At 39.5% G+C, this 18,428-nt stretch overlaps 1 protein-coding gene across 1 annotated transcript in view; it reads left to right on the top strand.

Moving 5' to 3' along the window:
• RNF217 (ring finger protein 217) overlaps positions 1 to 18,428 on the top strand; it is a 65,127-nt gene that overhangs the window by 30,545 nt on the left and 16,154 nt on the right. Inside the window, exons 2-3 of the mRNA XM_050315310.1 lie at positions 2,015 to 2,248; positions 10,614 to 10,778. Of these exons, the coding sequence (XP_050171267.1) occupies positions 2,015 to 2,248; positions 10,614 to 10,778 (399 nt within the window). The remainder of the gene's footprint in view (positions 1 to 2,014; positions 2,249 to 10,613; positions 10,779 to 18,428) is intronic.

The raw sequence follows: 18,428 nt of genomic DNA, 5'->3' as shown, positions 1-18,428 counted from the left end.
GTCCTACAGGTATAAAATGTGGACATTCCCCAGCATGCAGTTAGTGGAGTTTTGGGGGGTTTTTTTTTTTGTTCATACTAGTGAAAACATCCTTCTTCTGCACTTAGACTTGTCCATGTAAAAGCTTAAACTGTCCTTATCCTTCTTTGGATGTGGTTGAGCTCTGCTCACTTTTTAGAGCTGAAAATGAAATTTAAGGAAGTTCCTTCCTAAGAGTGGGGCCTGGGAGAGCTATCTCTCCATACTGCAGACAGATCTGCCTCCATCCTGACCTACCTGCACCCTGAGCGGAGGGGTGCTTGGGGCATCACGACAGGAATGGCATGCTGAGGTGTTCTCCACCATGCTCTGGTCTGAGACTGCTGCAACTATCCACACTCTGCTTTTCTTTATCGAACATATACCTAAGCTCTTTGCTCTCCATAGTTTTACCTACGTTGTTGAGAGAACAGAGGTAGCGCAAAAGGGATTTTTTTGAAATCAGTATGAAACTTGGGTTTGATACAATGGTATCTCTTCTAATCGTCTGGTTCCTGACTAAATTATCATTCAGTTAGAGCCCATATGGCTTAATTGCTGAGGCAGCAATGACAGCATTTTGTTGCTTTTCAGGGTTTTCCCATCCTTTAGCTTAAATACTTAATTAGTAGAGTCTTTGTGTCTTCTGGTATCACTATGCAACAGTGAGATCTGTGTCCAAATCTGAGGTGTTTCTATTTTATTTAGTGTATTGTTTGGCAAGTCCCTCTAATGGAGCATGCTAAAGAATAAGCAGTCTAGGGAAATCAAACTTGCCAACCTCAAAACACTAATTCCTGGAAAGACATGCTGGTTGCACCCATTTTTCTCTGCATGGAGTTATTCAGTGAGGAAGGAGTTGGGCTGGTGGTCAGCTCCACTTGTACAGTCGAAACTCACTCACTCAAGATTACTTGGGACAGACACATGTTTTGGCCTGAGTCCTTTCAGACTCTCAAGATCCAGCAGGGTTTATTGACTTGGGCTCACTGCTAAGCAAATGCAACTCTTGTGCGCCCAGACCAAGTAGGATCTCCTGTTTTGACCTGGAGTCCAAGCTGTTGAAACCTGCCAAGCGTGAAGGGTGCAGGTCTGGGTTGGGTTCAGTGTAGTTCTTGGATCCAGGAGCTCTGGAAACACATGGCGGATATCTGACCATATGGATCAGCTTGAGACCATCAGGGCTTATTAGATCAACAGCAGTTTCTGCCCTGTTAACCTCAAGCTTGTTTCTGTGCCTGGTTTTAGTTCTGTTTTTTGTTGTTTTTGTTTTGTTTTTTGTTTGGGGTTTTTTTGTTTTGTTGTTGTTTGGTTTTTGTTTGATTTTTTTTGTTCTTGGTTGGCGTGAGTTGGGAGTGTATGTTTTAAAACTGACTCTGAGCTGTGGGGAAATTTATTAGCTTTATCAGCCTCAGGCTCAGCTAAACATTTTTGCACTTGCAGTATGGCATGTAAGGAGCTTCCTGGAAGCAGACTGCAGAGGCACTGAGTGTGCTCAGCAGGAACCAGCTCATTGAATTAGAGCTGATAGACTCTGATCTTAAACCGACTTTTAATTCCTCTATGCTATGATTCCCAGCTCATTTTGCAGTGAAGCAGTATCCACTGTGTGCTTTCTCACAGCCTGTATGAACCATGATAATGGAGCTCTGACCATTACACCCAAAGTACAGAGGCCTGGATAGGCTCTGCCACTTAGGACTTGTGTTTTGGTTTTGTGGCATGTGTAGCCATGGTACGTACTAGTGAGACTGTATGTTTAATACCTGCAGATGTCATAAGGTTAATTAGCTTTTCTGTTTGGATTTGAAAATACTCTCTGGAAAAATTGCAGTGTGCTTGATGTAAGTCAAAATAATTTTAAGACAATATGCTTGATAGTCTGTGGACTGTTATAGTACTTGAAATTATTTTTGCTCACAGAATTCATGAATACTTGCTTAACTTTTCCAGGCAAAAGGTCATACAGCTCTTATGGGTTTTCTTTCATATACAGGTGCAGCTGGGACAAGCGGATATAAAATGCCCTATCACAGAGTGCAGCGAACACCTGGATGAAACAACTGTCCTCTATAACCTGCCCCATGACGACATCATCAAGTATAAATATTTCCTGGAACTCAGCCGCATTGACTCCAGCACCAAGCCATGTCCTCAGTGCAAGCACTTTACAACCTTCCGGAGGAGAGGCCACATTCCTACCCCTGCCAAATTGGAGAACAAATATAAAGTGAGCATGCTTTCCAGGGCTGTGGGTTAGATGGCACTGCAAAAGTAGTACAGCATTTGGTGGGCATTAAATGAGCTTTTTTTGCTTCACTGGAGCTGTGTGCAAGCTGTGATTAGGAATATGAATCTGTAGTACGTTGTTGATTAACTACTTACTTGACTTCAAACAGTTCAAGTACTTAAACTTCAGCCCTTCTTTTTTTTTTTGTCAGGGGGTATAGTTTTGTCCTGACAAACATTTTAATTTAAAGAGTGTTTTCTATCTGATGTGCGAACAAAATGGTCACAATCTGAAGAGACTGAGGAAAGGGAACTTATCACTATAACTGATAATTCTAGACACATGTCTCTTTAAGTTTTCCCTGAAACTCTGGATAAATGAAGTCTGGTCATTTAGGGTGTTAGGCTGTTTGCTTTCCTCCTTCCTTAGTAATAGAACTGTTGTCTGTCCTGCTTCTTGGTTTTGATTTCTTCACTCCCTTAGCAGAGGGAGTTACTGTAGCCTCATCGCTCATAATGCAACAACTTGAGAAAAAGGAGGGAATGAAACACTTCTACAGCATTTCTTTCCATAGAAGATTTGCTTATACTGTGATTTAAATCAAAGATAAAAAGCAAAAGTTTAGAAGAAACTTTGAGCTGCAGAAGGTCCATCTAAGTTCCAGAAGATGACGTTTCTGTCTGCAGCATCATGTTCTGTATTAGTTTTCCATCCGGTTATGAGATTTGATGTGGTTAATTTCATGATTGAACTGGCCTTTCCTGGACAAACCAGTTCTCCTCAGTAGGAGTTTAGATGACTGTTTAGATAGCTCTAATTACACAGCTTAAGATTCAGACCAATATGTGTATTCATTGGAGTTGAAAAGTTGGTAAAGCTAATTCTGAGTTATGAGCTATTTATGTATATCTGTGCAAGGCATGAATTATGTGCCACAATCACAATGTCTGTTGGATACAATGTTTTTAGATTTTTGGTGTCTTACGTTGAGGTGGAAAAATTTGAAACTGCAGGTAAAATTCCTTCTGCTCACAACCCTTCTTCACCCATCTGTTTTCATCATGACCACACATGAGATGTAGTCCAGGGTAGGTCAGAGCAGGTAAGGCTTCTGCAGCCACCTCCCTTAAGGTGTCAGGATCTGTTACTGTCCCACAAGTGTGGGTCATAGGTGGTGCAGCTGTTGTATCATGGGCATGCCAGATCTGAGGACATTCCTCAGGGCCTAACCAGTGCTCTTTTATGAGTCAAAATGCTACAGTTAAAATGTTCCTACAACTCCCCTACGAACCACAGTCAGAAGGAATTGGGTGACTTTGTGATGCATAGTACAAGCCAGCAGCAGTTCACTGGTCCTGCGGTGATTCATTATGTGTAGCTCTGATCTGCAGAGCTTAAGTCTCCTGGGAACAGACTCTGGCAAAACATGTCCTTTGAGCTGAGCCCAGGTGTTTTGTGCAAGAATGTCCAGTTGATACTAGTCAGAAATATAATTAGGAAAGTGCTGGCAACCGTATAGATGATTGTGGTCCACAGGGCATCAACCTACTCTCTGAACATTTAATGTTTTCTGGTATACATACAGTTTTAGTGATTTATTTTAAGCTTAGCACAAAGAGAGATTTTGCTGCAGGGAGAAGGTTTAAAAGGAAGGCTATATATGAGATTGAGTATACGTGAGTAACTACATACACACATAGCTGTGGACCAATATTATCTTGGTTTCCTTAGGTTCTCATGTGACTACTTGTGTGCATCCTCTCTGTGTCCTGAATGACAGGCTCTTCGGAGGTAAAGACTCATTTTCTTTTGCATATGGTGTTAGGAGACGTCTGACTGGAGGCTTGTGAGGCTCACATATTCACGTGCAAGCAGTGTAAACAGCAATTGCGTCAGATGAATTCAACACCAGCACTGGAAGTACTGACTTCAAGAGAACTGAGTCATGTGGGGAACATCTATGCATAAGCCTACTAGTAGAATCACAGCACTTGAGGGCTCAGTGCCATTACACTCGCTCTCTTAAACACTGAAACAGGAAAGCACTCTAAAATCCAAGAGTTGCTTGAACAGATACTTAAAAAATGTTATTAATGCCATTTCTAAAATTTGGTACAGTATTTAAAAATGACAAATAACATCAAAATTTAAAGAGGCAGCAAAGTAGCAAAGTTATAAATTAATTTTCCTTATTATAGCTGGATTATGTCAGCTGAATTGATCTAGGCTCTGCAGTTCAATTGGCTGAGATTTAAGCCTTTGTATGCTAAACCTAGAAAGTGAGTATGTTGAGGGAGAAGGAGGGAAAGAAAAGGGGAACTTGCTATCCAAACCTTTCTTGTACCATTAATGCCGCTTAGGACAGCAGTACAGCAGTGGGACCACTGAATTTCCTGTATCAAATATTTGTATCATAAATGGATCCAGCTTTAAGTAAGGAAATATCCCTGTCCCCTCTTATATGACCTAAATCGGGAATGTAAGACTTGATTGTAGACAAGACCCTAATAAAGGTTTGATCAAAGCTATTATGCGAAAGTGCAAAGGAAATAGGCAAAAATTGGAATATTGCTAATTGTGTGGAACAGATAAGGGTTTCACAAGAGTAAGATGACTTGTTCTGCATAGGGTTTGGGGCTTCCCCCCCCCCCCAAGCTGTGGCTTTCAACTGTTGTTTTAATGTTAGTTCTTTGACCTGGCACCTGCCATGGAGAAGCAAAACTTGATTCTTGGATTCTTATCTCTGCCTTATCATTCTGTAGGTTCATATTGAAGTTTTCTTGTTCACTTCTGTCAAGGAGATACACATCACATAAAAGGAGGACTTGAGTGCGTGGCTTTGCAAGTGCAAATGTTTTTTTCAGTGCAGTTGTTAGATAAGCTGTCTTTTGTTTTAACGACTGAAGAGTTTCTGAAACTTGCTGCTCTTGAACTAGTGGGAGTCTGTACCAGCAGAGATGCTGTGATAGAGCTGATCTGCGTTATTCATACTGAGTAGTTCCTCACTTTTTGGGTCAGATTTTACCCTAAGCTGTAAATATCTTCATGGCTGTATGTCACTTCAGCCTACCTTGAGGCTGAACTGCTGCAGATATGGTGATTTTGCCATGCTCTCCATCTTTTCTCTGAGCTGTTCTTTCCTACCAGCCTGCTTTTGCTCATGTTGATGTTTTGGTATCACACTGGGAACTGGATCAAAGATCAGCCCTGGTGGGACACAACATTTGTTTGTTTTGTTGTTGCTTCATTTTCAGCTACTACAAGAAAGAGGTTGGGTTGGTGATGAGGAGAAGGAAGCTGTTTGGGCTGAAGCCCATATTTATTTTCAAATAAAGTGACAATAGGTATAGCTAGAGACTGTAATTCATGTGATCAGTTAGTTGCATAATTAATTTGGCCATCCTATTATATAGCTAGTGTTCCATCACCAGCAGAAAATCCCACTAAGCTTTTAGCACTTTGAGTTTGTCAGAATATTTTTCCTGTGCTGTCAGTTTTGCTATCATCATGTCACGTTGAGCAGTGTTTTGTGTTGAAATTATTTATCAATTTTGAAAGGTCTTTTCCTGAGAAGTGGGGAAACTGATAAATAAAATAGTTTTCAGTAAAAAGACTAGCTAAGAATATGAAAAATGTTAGCCTCTAAGGTCAGTGTTTCAGAAAGCTGAGAACAAAGAGTTATGTAATCCTTTCTATTTCAATGGAGACTGACCTCTAGTATAGATTGACTTCCATGCATAGAGGTTTGTGTATATATCCATCCTCTCAATTGTAATCTGTGGAAACGGAAATCATAAAGTAAATCGACAAATGTTTGTGTGAAGAAAAACATATTTGAAAAACACTAGGTTAATGTTTTGGGCTTTTGAAGATATAGTTTCTCTGCTTTGCTGGACTATGTTTTACTGGTTTAAATTAAATGTAGATAGCATTTCTGCGTCCTTATTACAATGGTTTCATGCACTAATACTGAAGCATAAAGCAAATCATATTTGACTTTCAGAACAGCAGAGAAAGAGTGGAATAAGAATATGAAACACTGCAGTATTTGCCATTTTGTGTTTCTGTTTCTTAAGCATGCTGGTATCGCACTGCATCCAAGTTTGAATGGGTTTAGGAGTTTGTTTTGCGATCACTAGTTCCAAGAAAAATAAGTTTCATTAAGTACTTAAACACATGGTTTTCTTTTCCTGCTTAGAGTATGCTCAGCATTGAAGCATGGAGAGGTGAAGTGGCCCGTTCAAAATATAAAAACTATTTACTAGTTCAGTTTTGAGGAAGGTGTTATCAGGGTGGCAGGTGGAAGAGGAAACTGGTAGTGAAACAGTTCTCACTAGTTCAGTTAGTTAGGGCCATTTGTGGTAACAAATGTTATTTCAAGTTCATGTGGTTATAGCCCTCATCCTGTATTTCAGTACTTTCTAATTAATGTATTTGGAAACAGGTGATGTCAGTATGTGTGTGTGTGTTTAAATATATATCCTGGTGGCTGCTCTATTACTGTCACTTATGTAAATGCTATAATAGAAAGATAGAACCTACAATTCATTTGTGTCAGATTTTCACCAAAAACCAAACCAAAACTGAACACATGAAACTTGTGTTTTAAATTGAGTTGACATTTTTTTTAAGAAAGAAGATTTAACTTGCAATTTTTCTACCTGTTGATTTATGTTTGTATTCTTTTTACATATGTGTTCTGTCTCAAATGTCTGAATACTACAACTATTCTTCAGTCTTCAGCAGGCTGTAGAACACTTGTTTGTGGCTACAAGCTCCATCTTTGGCTGACCCATAACAAATACTGAGCAATAGAAAGTGATGCTTGCTGTAATCTGTCCTCCCACCAGTAGGTCACTGTGACGTGCATTGTTGAAAAACATGAATTCAAAGCAGGTGGGTGGGGGAGGACGGGAGGAAGGAAAAAGGATATGGAGATACTGGTCAGGATTTGGTTAGATGACTGTCTTGTGCATACTGATTTTTAAAGTATCGTGAAAACATTGATCAGTCCTCTATGGTAGTTTGGTTAGTAGCAATATATATGTTATTCTTTAAGTTCTTCAGAGTGGGAAATTTCCTTTCTCGTTAAACTACTTTTATTAGAATAATTCATCTGAGAAGCAGAGATGCAGGATAATGTATTTCCTTTGATTTAGCATCTGGGCCACTGCTTCAGCAAATTTGAGAAAGGGCACCAGTTATATTTTGTATTGCCTTTTTATTTTTTTTTTATTTTACTTTATCATGGCCTTAGACAAGATTTCTTGTAAAAAAGAATCATGTTTGTAATTCACATGTTTCCATTTTAATGTGTGGTTTCCCTTTAAACAAGTTTCATTTGCTGTTCTTTCCTGGTTTTGTGCAGTGCCTACCTGTGTCTTCCATAACTTAATTGGTAGGAGGCATGTGATATGTGCAGTTTTCTTCTGTAGTTATTTTCTGAGGTATCTTAGTGTGTGCTGTACAAAAATGTAATCTTTTAGCTATAGAAAGCAGTGTCATACTTGTAATGGTTACAGGATATCAGAATTTAATATTGCACTTACATACATATCCTTCTTGATATGAAGGAAATGTATGTATTGTAATACTTAAATGCACATACGATATTTTTTTCTTTACAAAGATAATGACCAGTAGGTGGTAACAGGCTAGAATGTTATGTGTTGTAATGAGAACAAAGTCTCTCAATTTCTTGATGTTTCACTTCTGTGCGCTTCAGCCATATGCCCAGCAAAGGATCATGAACGGGGACATGCTGTCTTAAGGGTAGTGAGAAAATTTTCTTGACCCTTAATTCCTGTTGTTGCACTTGCTGATCCGTAGATATGGATTGGCGTGGAGGTAAGCTGAAGTGATGCATTGAGCAGCACATTGCACAGACCCTTATTAAAAGTATAATATGTGGTTAAACAGGTAAAGATGTGCTGGTTTAAAAGTAATTGGGTGGGAGAAATGAACCCAACTCTAGAGAGATTGTAAGTTGGAGTTACAGTTTACTAAAAATAAATTACAATAGATGCAACGATACAGAAAAAAACTGGTTTTAACCCACAAAAACCAGATGTATAGCCCAGTCCCTTGGAACAAGAACAGAACAGTGTTCATTGGCCCCTGTTCTGAGCACCACATGGCCCCCCTGGGTACAAAGTAAAAGGAAAGGAAAACCTGTTGGTACGGGTGATGGCGGCAGTTCTGTTGAAGTAATGATCGCAGTCCTGTTGAGAGTGGCTGTCACAGTCCTGTTGGGGTTCTGGTCCTCCTCTGAATCTGAGGAGTGGTACCAGAAGGCCCAAAACCCCAAGATGAGATGTGCTCAGGTTCAGGTGGGGATGTCCAGTATCTCCCCCAGGGCCGGGAGTTTCCCAATGGGTCATTTAACTCTGTGATTCTTGTGATGTCTTTGGAGTGTATGGATGGTCTAGGTGTTGCAGCTGCCTATTATGCCAGTCCAGTATGGCCCATTAGCAGAGATGACCCCTCAGACTGGGTGTGAGGGTGCTAATTGCTCCCCAGAGTGGGGGGAGCTATCACAGCTGAGTCCTTAGGTGTGCCCTGGACAGCTGCTGCAAATGATCCATTATCAATAACCCATCAGAAATTACATAGAGGACGTAGAATACACAGTTTTGGTTATACCCACATAGTAATAAACTGGTCTTGGTCCCTGTAACTAGGACAGCATCGGACCATACAAACCAAGCTATGACTGTTAGACACTGATGCAGTGGAAAAAACAAAATTGCTCTTTACTGGTGAAGTTAGACAACCACTGAGAAATAGGTTAACTAGGGTCATAGAAATGCTCAGGTTGAGCGGTTGTGTCAATTAGGTTTGTAATGTGAAACATTAAAGGGAAAAATCTAAATGCTCTCTCTGTGGATAGAACTTGGGGAATAGCATTAAGGGTACTAGACAGCTTCATTTCTTGGTCATGCATCAGAGATCAGATCATCTTTGTATTAGCATGCCAGTAGTGATAGATGTAGTGATTGCACATATAAATAGTTTAGGCTGCTCCCCAGCAAAATATATAAGGGAGATCAGAGCACCTTCTTCGGACTCTTAACTGTAGTTGAGGAGGCACACCACCAGTTAGCATGGCTGAACAGAGGGCACAGCAACTACTGGGAGTGAGAACTTCAGGAATGCATTTTGGGGGCTTCACATGTGACTACGCTCCAGGATGCAGTTTCCTGAGCAGCACCCCCACACCGTGCATCGCCAGCACAGACATGTCCATGGTTTGGTGGTAAACACAGATAGAACCTTTTTTTGACTGGCTCAATTGCATCCATCAGCTGGTACAGAGCCAGACATGGACTGCAACTGGAGATGGTGCACAGGGCTCAGCAGTTGTTTGAGAGGTGTGCTTTCCCATCTTTCAGGCTAAGACATTTTTCAGCCAAACACAACAGAATTGAACATGTTGCAAAAGCCTGGATGTGTCTGTGTCTAATGTGGCTTCTAGTTCTTTCTTTCTGTAGTCATTATCCAGGTAGGAGGCCTGTCTTTCATCAGATAAGAATGTGCCTCTATTTATTACTTGGCAAATACAGCAACTGCCATAGCTTTTCAAAGAAAAAATGGGCAGGCTCTGGAAGAAGACATGATGACGATGGTACCTGTTTGACACAATGATTTAAAACCGAGGGAGTGGAAAGAATAGATCCTTTCTCAATTTGAATATGGCTTGTGGTTTTTGCTGTTAGGTGTGGTCTGTAGCAAGCAGGCTGTTTGTCACGGCCTCAGCTTGCCTTTATGCAGTGAAGAGCAAAAGGAGGTGCCTGACTTCCTCTTGGTAGTGCTGACTCTTGGATGAGAACTTTGCTCATGGCCACTGTTTCCAGGACCATTTCTAATATAGCTTCTTAACTTGTTCTGGGTTCTGCAGAGCCCCCTCAGAAGACCAAATACTCTCTGGTAATAGCCTTGGCGGTGAAGTTTATTACTAGAAGACAACAGATCCACTGCAGTGAAAACTGTCTACTGATTTTTAGATGATCTCACAAATATATTGGAAGAAACTGAACAAGCTTCCTGGATTTTGCCTTTTGTCAGTTGAGCCACACAATATATTTGGGAAGCAGTTCCTATGGTTGAACCAAGCTACTTGTGTTTTGTTTGATTGAGGCCTTTCCTGACTTTAGCAATTGCTTCTGTATTTTCTCTCTTTTTTTAAAAATAAAAAGACCAAGTTAGCTTCCATGGCTTCTTGTGTTTTTAAAACAGACCCTTCCAAAGATGCTAGACCTTTGCTGAGCAGCTACTCTCTTAATTGAAGAGCAGGAGTTTTAAAACAGGCTTTCTAGTTGAATCAGCGCCCAGCTTGTAAACATGTGGTGTTTTCTCATTTGTACAGATCCAGTGTCCATCTTGCCAATTTGTTTGGTGTTTCAAGTGCCACTCTCCCTGGCATGAAGGCGTTAACTGCAAAGAATACAAGAAGGGAGACAAGCTGTTACGTCACTGGGCCAACGAAATTGAACACGGGCAGAGGAATGCCCAGAAGTGTCCAAAATGCAAGGTGAGCTGCTCTCCCTTGGCTTGCAGGTAGTGGCTTCAAATTGTTCAAATATACATTTAAAAGAAATATTTGTAGCTTCTGCTCAGCACTGAAAATGAAATTCACACTTGCTGCACAGTTTCTTTTCAATGATCTCTTGAGAAAAACAGGTCAGATGTTTTAGTTTCTGGTTCCTGCACTGATTCTGCAGAATATCTGCATGTAAAAGCAACATTATGAAAATTCTAAGAGGGGACTTTGATGTATGCTTAGAATTACAGAATCATAGAATGGTTTGAGTTAATGAATGTGTTAAAAATTAAATCATTCATAAAATAAAGCTTTAAAGAAATGGGAAGCTGTAGAGAAATATGCCCTTTGTCATGTTTTCTAGAGAGTTTGGGTGAATTCAATTTCACAAGGCAGGAAGTACTCTGTCAGAGAGTTAACTTAAGGGAGACTTTAAGATTTTGTAAAATTGTGAGGTTTTTTGGATTAAATGTCAGTTCTTCACAAGTCACATCTCAAGGTGTGACTTCACAGGCCGTACCTCGAATACTGTGTCTGGTTCTCGACCCCTCACTTCAAAAAAGACACTGAGGTGCTGGAGCGAGTCCAGAGAGAGGCAATGAACCGGTGAAGGGTCCAGTGGGTAAATCCTGTGAGGCGTGGCTGAGGGAGCTGGGGTTGTTCAGCCTGGAGAAGAGGAGGCTCAGGGGAGACCTCATCACTATCTATAACTATCTGAAAGGAGGTTGTAGCAAAGTGGAGATTGGTCACTTCTCTAGGGCAGCCAGCAACAGGACAAAAGGACATAGCCTCAAGCTGCTCCAGAGGAGGTTCAGGCTGGACATCAGGAGGAATTTCTTCACTGAAAGAGTTGTCAAACATTGGAACAAGCTGCCCAGGGAGGTGGTGGAGTCACCATCCCAGGAGGTGTTCAGGAAACAACTGAACATGGCACTTCATGCCATGGTCTAGTTGCCAAGGTTATGATCAAATGTTAGACTTGATGATCTCGGAGGTCTTTTCCAACCTAGATGATTCTGTGAAGTGTTTCTCATTAATTTAGTTTTCAACGCTGAAGTGCAGTCCCACACCCTAAAAATGTCATTAATCTCTTCTGGGATAGGAAATACTTCCTGCTACTCAAATGAGATTCAACAGCCAGTTATCCTTAATGAAGGCAGCTGTTACCTGTGTTTACTTTTTTTTTTCATAACACCTATCTCCAACTTCTGAGGGAGTAGTAAGTTAAAATTTGGAGCATCATGGTGGTGGGAGACTGTCTTTTTTTTTTTTTTTTTTTTGAAAGGGAATAGTTTGAAATTTTCTATTGCTCTAAATCTGCATAGACAAGACAAAGTAAGGAAACTAAAACGTTTGGTAGAAAATAAATATTGAAAGAGATTTACTTGTAAATATGCAAACTATGTCACACTTTGAGCCTTATACTGTGCAAATAAGAAAATGAAATGTTCATCAGTGTAGTAAGTATCTCATTTTGATCTTTGGGAAAAAAATGCCTGTGGTGCCATAGCTCAAAATCGAAAGATTTCGAAATACTAAGCAAAATTGGAAAGCTCTGAAATCAGCAGCTAGTTGTTTACCCTCCGTCGTGCACATGTGACATTTTAACAGAGTTTTTACAGCTTGGTCTTTGGTAAGAGTTGATAGGTTTGAGTGAGTTCTAAAAATGTTCAGTTTCTGGGAAGTCATAAAGTAAAATACTTTGTTTCTTTTGGAGTGGGACGTGTGTTTTGGTTTTAATTTTTGACTTGTGTCCAGATTCAGATTTTGTGACAATGCAAATGATGTAACTATTGTAATAATTGTCCAAAAACAGAAGAAAGTGAATCAAGCAAGAAAGTATGATTGTGGAAAAACAAGGGGAAGAAGGCTGCTAGCTGGAAAGAGAAAGGAACTAAAACTGCTAACTAAAACATATTCAGCCTGAATGAGTAATAAATGTAAAATGCCACATTTAAATGTACAACCCTTTTCACCATCTTCAAAAAAAAAAAAGGGGGGGCTGGACATTTGAAACTTTTGTGGCTTGTCACTAATTGTGAAGCATGAAATTGCATGAGTTAGGCTGCTAATATCATAAATACTTTAGGTTTCTTCTCATAATCAAAGGAAAATAAAACCTCCTACATGGTGGGAGGCAGTATGGAAAGTTATGAAGCTTGCACAGAAAAAAACCTCTGTCAAGTCCTTTCTGATGATGTGTATGATAAGTGAAGTATTGAAGAGGGAATTCAACCTTGTTATAAACTATGTTGCTACCCTCACTCCTGATACTTTTTTCTTTAGAGATGAAAAATATTCTTCCTGCCTACAATCTCCAAAATGTTTCTATCAATTCATGTTTATTTTTAAGCCAAATCTATAATTAGCAAGTAATCAAAGGACCACTTAGTCAGTGGTTAGTGGTACTGTTGTTCTTTTTTTTTTTTTTTTTTTTTTTTCAATGGTTATTGAGTAATTAAAAAAATACATCTTGAGCAGCACCCTTCATCAAGCCTTTAGTAGATGTCTGGGCACATGGGGATAAGCATTCCAACAGTTAACAATTTGGAGTTAGGGGATTATACCTAACAGTTCTTTGCCTTTCTCTCTCCACCCATCCTGCTAAAACCTCTGTATAAAATAACATGGAATCAAATGACAATCATATTTCCAAATAAAATAAAGACTGATAGAGAAAATACAGTTGATAACATACTCTTTAAGTTATTCTTGTTCTAGATCCACATAATCAATGTTTTGAGGTGACAGCATATTTTATTTTTAACCTCTTTCATGTGTTGCTTAAAAATTTGCAGCAGCTGAAGTTTACAGATTGAGGAAAAGTCAAGATAAAGTTTGTCTGAAGATATTAGTATTCAATTTTTACATTAAAACTGAAATTACCAAAAAATTGAGGTAGAAACTTCAGTAGAGGTAGAATTTCTTTGCTTAGGTAATTTGTACAATTACTGTTCGCTTTGAAGTGTAATACTGATTACAGAGTAAACTGTGACCATATTTTACAGATATCTTCTGGAGATAATTATTTATACACACCACATAGATACATACACACACAGACTCTTTAAGTAGCTGTGCCACAGAGAATTCGAATGCACTATTATTATCTTGTCTGGGCATGCAGGTGAGAAAATGGGAACACACTTATGGGGGGTGAATGTATAGGCAGATCTTCAGGCAAGTATTCACAAGTTTTTCAGTGGTTTTGGTAAGCGCTTTGAAAGAACATAATCCTTTGTAACGTGAATATAGTGGGGACTGTTGAATCAGCTTAAACTTCATTGCTTTTTCCTGTAGCTGGATACAGCTTTAGTGAGTCTAATAGGAATAGCTTATATTTACCTAGTCTCTCTAAGGTGTGTTTATATAAGATAATAATGTTAAACACTGTCCAACTGTGTAATTGTAGATCCATGTTGTGACTGTATGTCAGTATGGAAATATGTTACTTCTTTTTTAACTGTATCCTAATTTTTATATATTTTTTGTTTTTAATAGAGCCTTTTCCAAATTTACTATATGCTATTTTGAGCAAGTCAGCACAGACAATTTTTCTCAACAAGACTTGTCCAAAAAGTGGTGGTCCTGTTCTAGAGAGAGCTAGCTAATGCATACAAACTTGCTCCATGTTTTTGGATGCCATTTAACAAAATCTATAACCTTATTTGTCTTTCCCCAGTGCTGTTTTAGGGGGTTATTTTTTACAATTTCTTGCTCTGTGTTTACAGCAAAATGCCTTTGTTTCCACAAGTGTTTTTACAGTACAGCAAACCAAGAACGTACTTCATGTTGGTGTTATCTTACCACAGGTTTCAAAAACAACACTGTCTGAGGAAACACCACACAAGAGCTTTAGTTTAGAAAGCTTTAAACAGCAACAGAAGTTTTAAGTAAACAAGGATGTCAATGCAAATAAAGGAGTGTGTACTTCTTATCTGTGGCTTATCTGTTCTGATTAATATAAGCGTTATCAAATACTCAGGGCATAGATTTTGAAGGTGCTCTGCAAATTAATTCACATCCTCTGGAAGGAGGAGTCCTTCTTTGTATACAAAGGGATAAAGCTGTTCAGGTTCTCTTCAGGAGTGGAGGAGAAATGGCCATTCTCACCCTCAGAACTTTTGGCAGTGATTTCCCTAGAAGATTTCTGTGAGAGGACTTGTAACGTGCAGAGGAGGTAAAGTGAAGGTCTGAAATAGCCATTGTGCTACTTCAGTTGTTTCCTGAAGACTCTGAGCTAGGTGTGTTTGCCTTTGATGTGTAATTTGTACCCCTCTTGTTCTGGGAGTCGTTCTTGGATTTCTGAATGCCTAAACCTTTCCCTGTAAGGTGAGGGTCCATCTTTGGTTTTGAACAGGTATTAAGTGTAGGATGAAGCCTGTTGTGTTGACTGAATGTTTGGGGGCAGAAACTGTGCTTGCAGTTATCCTGCTCTCACCTTGCCTCCTCTACTCTCATGGTGCTGCTGGGGACCCTGCAGTTACGAGGCTCTGGTCCCCACACAGCTGCAGCTAACTATAGCAAGCTGCATTCCTGGCCCCATGCATTCCCCTGGCTGCCTGTTGCATTCCGTGGTATTGCCAGTGGAGCAGGAACAGTCATGTGATATCTGATCCATCAGCTATCGCTTTCTCAACTTATAGATTTGTAATCCATCTCTGTCAGTGGATTATCTGGAGGGCAGGGAGGCATGTCCATGTGAAGCAGAGCTGAAGTTGATCTGGTGAGATACTTGAAAGCAGCCTGACCAAATCACACAAAGTTCATCTGGCATTGTCAGTTTGCGTGCATGTGACAGGGAGTTCCAGCCCTGCGTATAAGGTTTGGTTGTGGGGTTTTTTTAACTTCATTTTTTAAATAAAGTCTCTCCTCATTGTAAAAAGGAAACTTTTTCAACAAAAAAAAAAAAGGGGGGGGAAGTACAACCAGTTGTTCCAGATTTGCAGCTTTCGTAGTTAGACATGTGCAGATAAGTATTCACTAAATGGTTTACTTTTTGAGATACATGTAATTGCAGTATGTGTCTGTAATAAAATAAATCCCATAAAAGAAGTATCAACTTCCTTTATGTTTAAAGAGGACAGTATGTCTGGAGGACTTAGAGTAGAAACACTTAGATTGTCAAATGATTCAGCAGTGGTGCCTGGCTAACTGGAGCTGAGTTGCATCTAGGAAAGCAGGGGTAGGCAGTGGGCAGGCAGTTTCTAAAAGGTGAATATTTATGAAAGGTATGAATAGTAGAATGTATAAAGCTATTTCCAGCATCTCCTTGAAGTTCTTACTTCAAAAAAGTTAATTTATTTTTGAAACGTGAAGTAGTTTTGGTTTGCATCTAGGGTTTTTATAGGTTCCAGGCTCATACAGACTTTCAGTTAGGATGGATGGTAACTTAATTGGGCTGGTAAATTAGAGAAGAGAAAGGAAAATTCAACGGTCTTGATTCAAAAAGAAAATAAAACAACCAGTAAATTCTCATTAGTGTCATAAGATCTAGTTCCCTCATTTACATTTTTAAGATGGATTCAGCAGATAAGCAAAGTTACTTCTAAAATTGCAAAAGTCCATATAGTTGCTCTCTGAATTTCAGTCCCCATAAAAACTAACTGGAATTAAAATTTAATTTGTTAAAATACATTAAATCACTGTTAAAATTCCTTCATTTCAGTTCAAGTTAATCTTAGGAATTACATTAAACTGTGGCTCCATGAGCAAGGTCAACATTTTTTCACATGTAACCTGAAAAGTAAAAACAAAAGTCAAACTGACAATAATGTCCCTTCTAGAAGAAAATAGTGAATAACTTTATAAGCTATGCTTAAGTTGGCACAGTATTGAGTAAGTTTCTTTTTCTACTTTGCTTGCAGTCAGTGCTTAAATGTGAAAGTTTTAAAATCAAGTGGCTTATAAAGCTTATCAGCAATGATGTTTTTTCAGGTGCTTCAGGAAAACAGGGCAGCTGTGATGCAGCAGGCTTTCTCGGGGTAGAAAGGGCTGCTTGGTCATAAGGGATGCCATTTGCATCCCTTCTCTGGGACAGATGTAAGTCCACTAGAATACTTGCTCACTAGAAAGTATTTTTATAGCCCCATTCTCTCTTTTGTCAATGTCATTCACCTGTTATGTATGAAAGCAGCATTTGAAAGTGTAGAAATGCAAATTCTGAGATCACTGCTGTTGACACAGGGATGTTGGCAGGTGAATCTGGAACTGCTGTTAACTGCACCTGCCCTGGGATCTTTTACCATGAATATTGCTGGTGGAAAACATCACTTCACTACATATATAAAGTGCCAATTTCAGTAGATGTGTGAGTGAGTCAGGTGTGATCCCAGATGACCCCTGATCAACACCAAAGAACAAACACATGTGACCCTCTCAAAAATGTTGGATACCCCAGGAGCCAGGAGCCTCTCTTGAGGTACCCAAGCTATCAGTGTCTCTGGTCCTTGCAGTGTCATGGAGTGGTGATACCTTGTCTTTGCCTGTATCTCCCTGAAAAATAAATATTCGTAGATAGCTGTAGGAATTTCAGGAGGCACACATTTATCCATTGCAAGTTGCAACAGATAAAATTCCAGTTGGGGGTAACAGGAAAAAATATTCCCAGGGAGGATGGTGAAGCACAGAACAGGTTGCTCAAAGAGGCTGTGACATATCCATGCTTGGAAATTTTTAAAATCTAGTGGGATGAGACTTGGAGCAATCTGATCTGACTTTGAAGTTAGTCCAGCTTGGAGTTAGGGGTTAAAATAGATGACCTCCAAGAGTCACTTTCAACCTCAATTATTAGGTAATTTTATCTGCCTTTCTGTGGACCACTGTGGAATGTGGTCTCTGGACGTGGGACAGGGGTTGTATGTGGGATGTGTTTAGCGATTTTGTGAGCTAGGAATACTGTGTTTACCACTCTTATTAGCTGTGGTTTTAGTTCACAAGATTTAAAGTAGTATGTAATTGTATTGGATTTTGTGGAATACTCAGGACCAGGATAACCCTCTCTCCAAAGACTCTTGGAACTATTAACAAAAACCAGAGCTTTATTAGATCTGTGCAAAGTAGGTAAATTTTGCCAGTTTGCAGAAGAGTACATGGAGATACAGGATTGGAACTACATATGCTGCAATCAGCAGAAAGATGGATGTAGAACCTAGGCAGCCCTGCTTCATGTTCTACTGTGGGCATCATGAAAGCTTGATGTAGTTTTTTAATATGGTTTGTGGAATCCTTTTGGGGGAGAAAAACCCCAAAAACAAAACCAATGAACAATGCCCATAGTTGTCAAACAATTAATTTTAACAGGAGTGTCTTTCTGGTGTATATTACAAAATGCCAAATCAATTTGTGATGGGAAAGGGATGGGACCACAGGTGGTGTAAGAGGAAAACCCATCTATGGAGAGGTCAAACAGAGTTCATAGCTGTGTTTACTGTGCTGCTTTTATTTTTAATAAAGTTTGGTGCTAATGTGTCTTCTTCAGAAATAAAAACAAATTTTCAGTAAGGGCGAGGATCACTCATAGTCTCACCTGATATGAAGAGTATGTAAGCAAGGAAGGAGAATTTTACAGAAAATGGAAATCTGGAAACAACTATATCTCATATTTAATGCTCTGAAACTTGCCTTAGAGAACCATTATTG

This window comes from Myiozetetes cayanensis, unplaced genomic scaffold (assembly GCF_022539395.1).
Source record: "Myiozetetes cayanensis isolate MyiCay16 unplaced genomic scaffold, myiCay2020 scf2-11, whole genome shotgun sequence".
Taxonomy (NCBI): domain Eukaryota; kingdom Metazoa; phylum Chordata; class Aves; order Passeriformes; family Tyrannidae; genus Myiozetetes; species Myiozetetes cayanensis.
The sequence above is the reverse complement of the archived record's forward strand: the minus strand, read 5'-3'. Positions and strand labels throughout refer to the sequence as shown.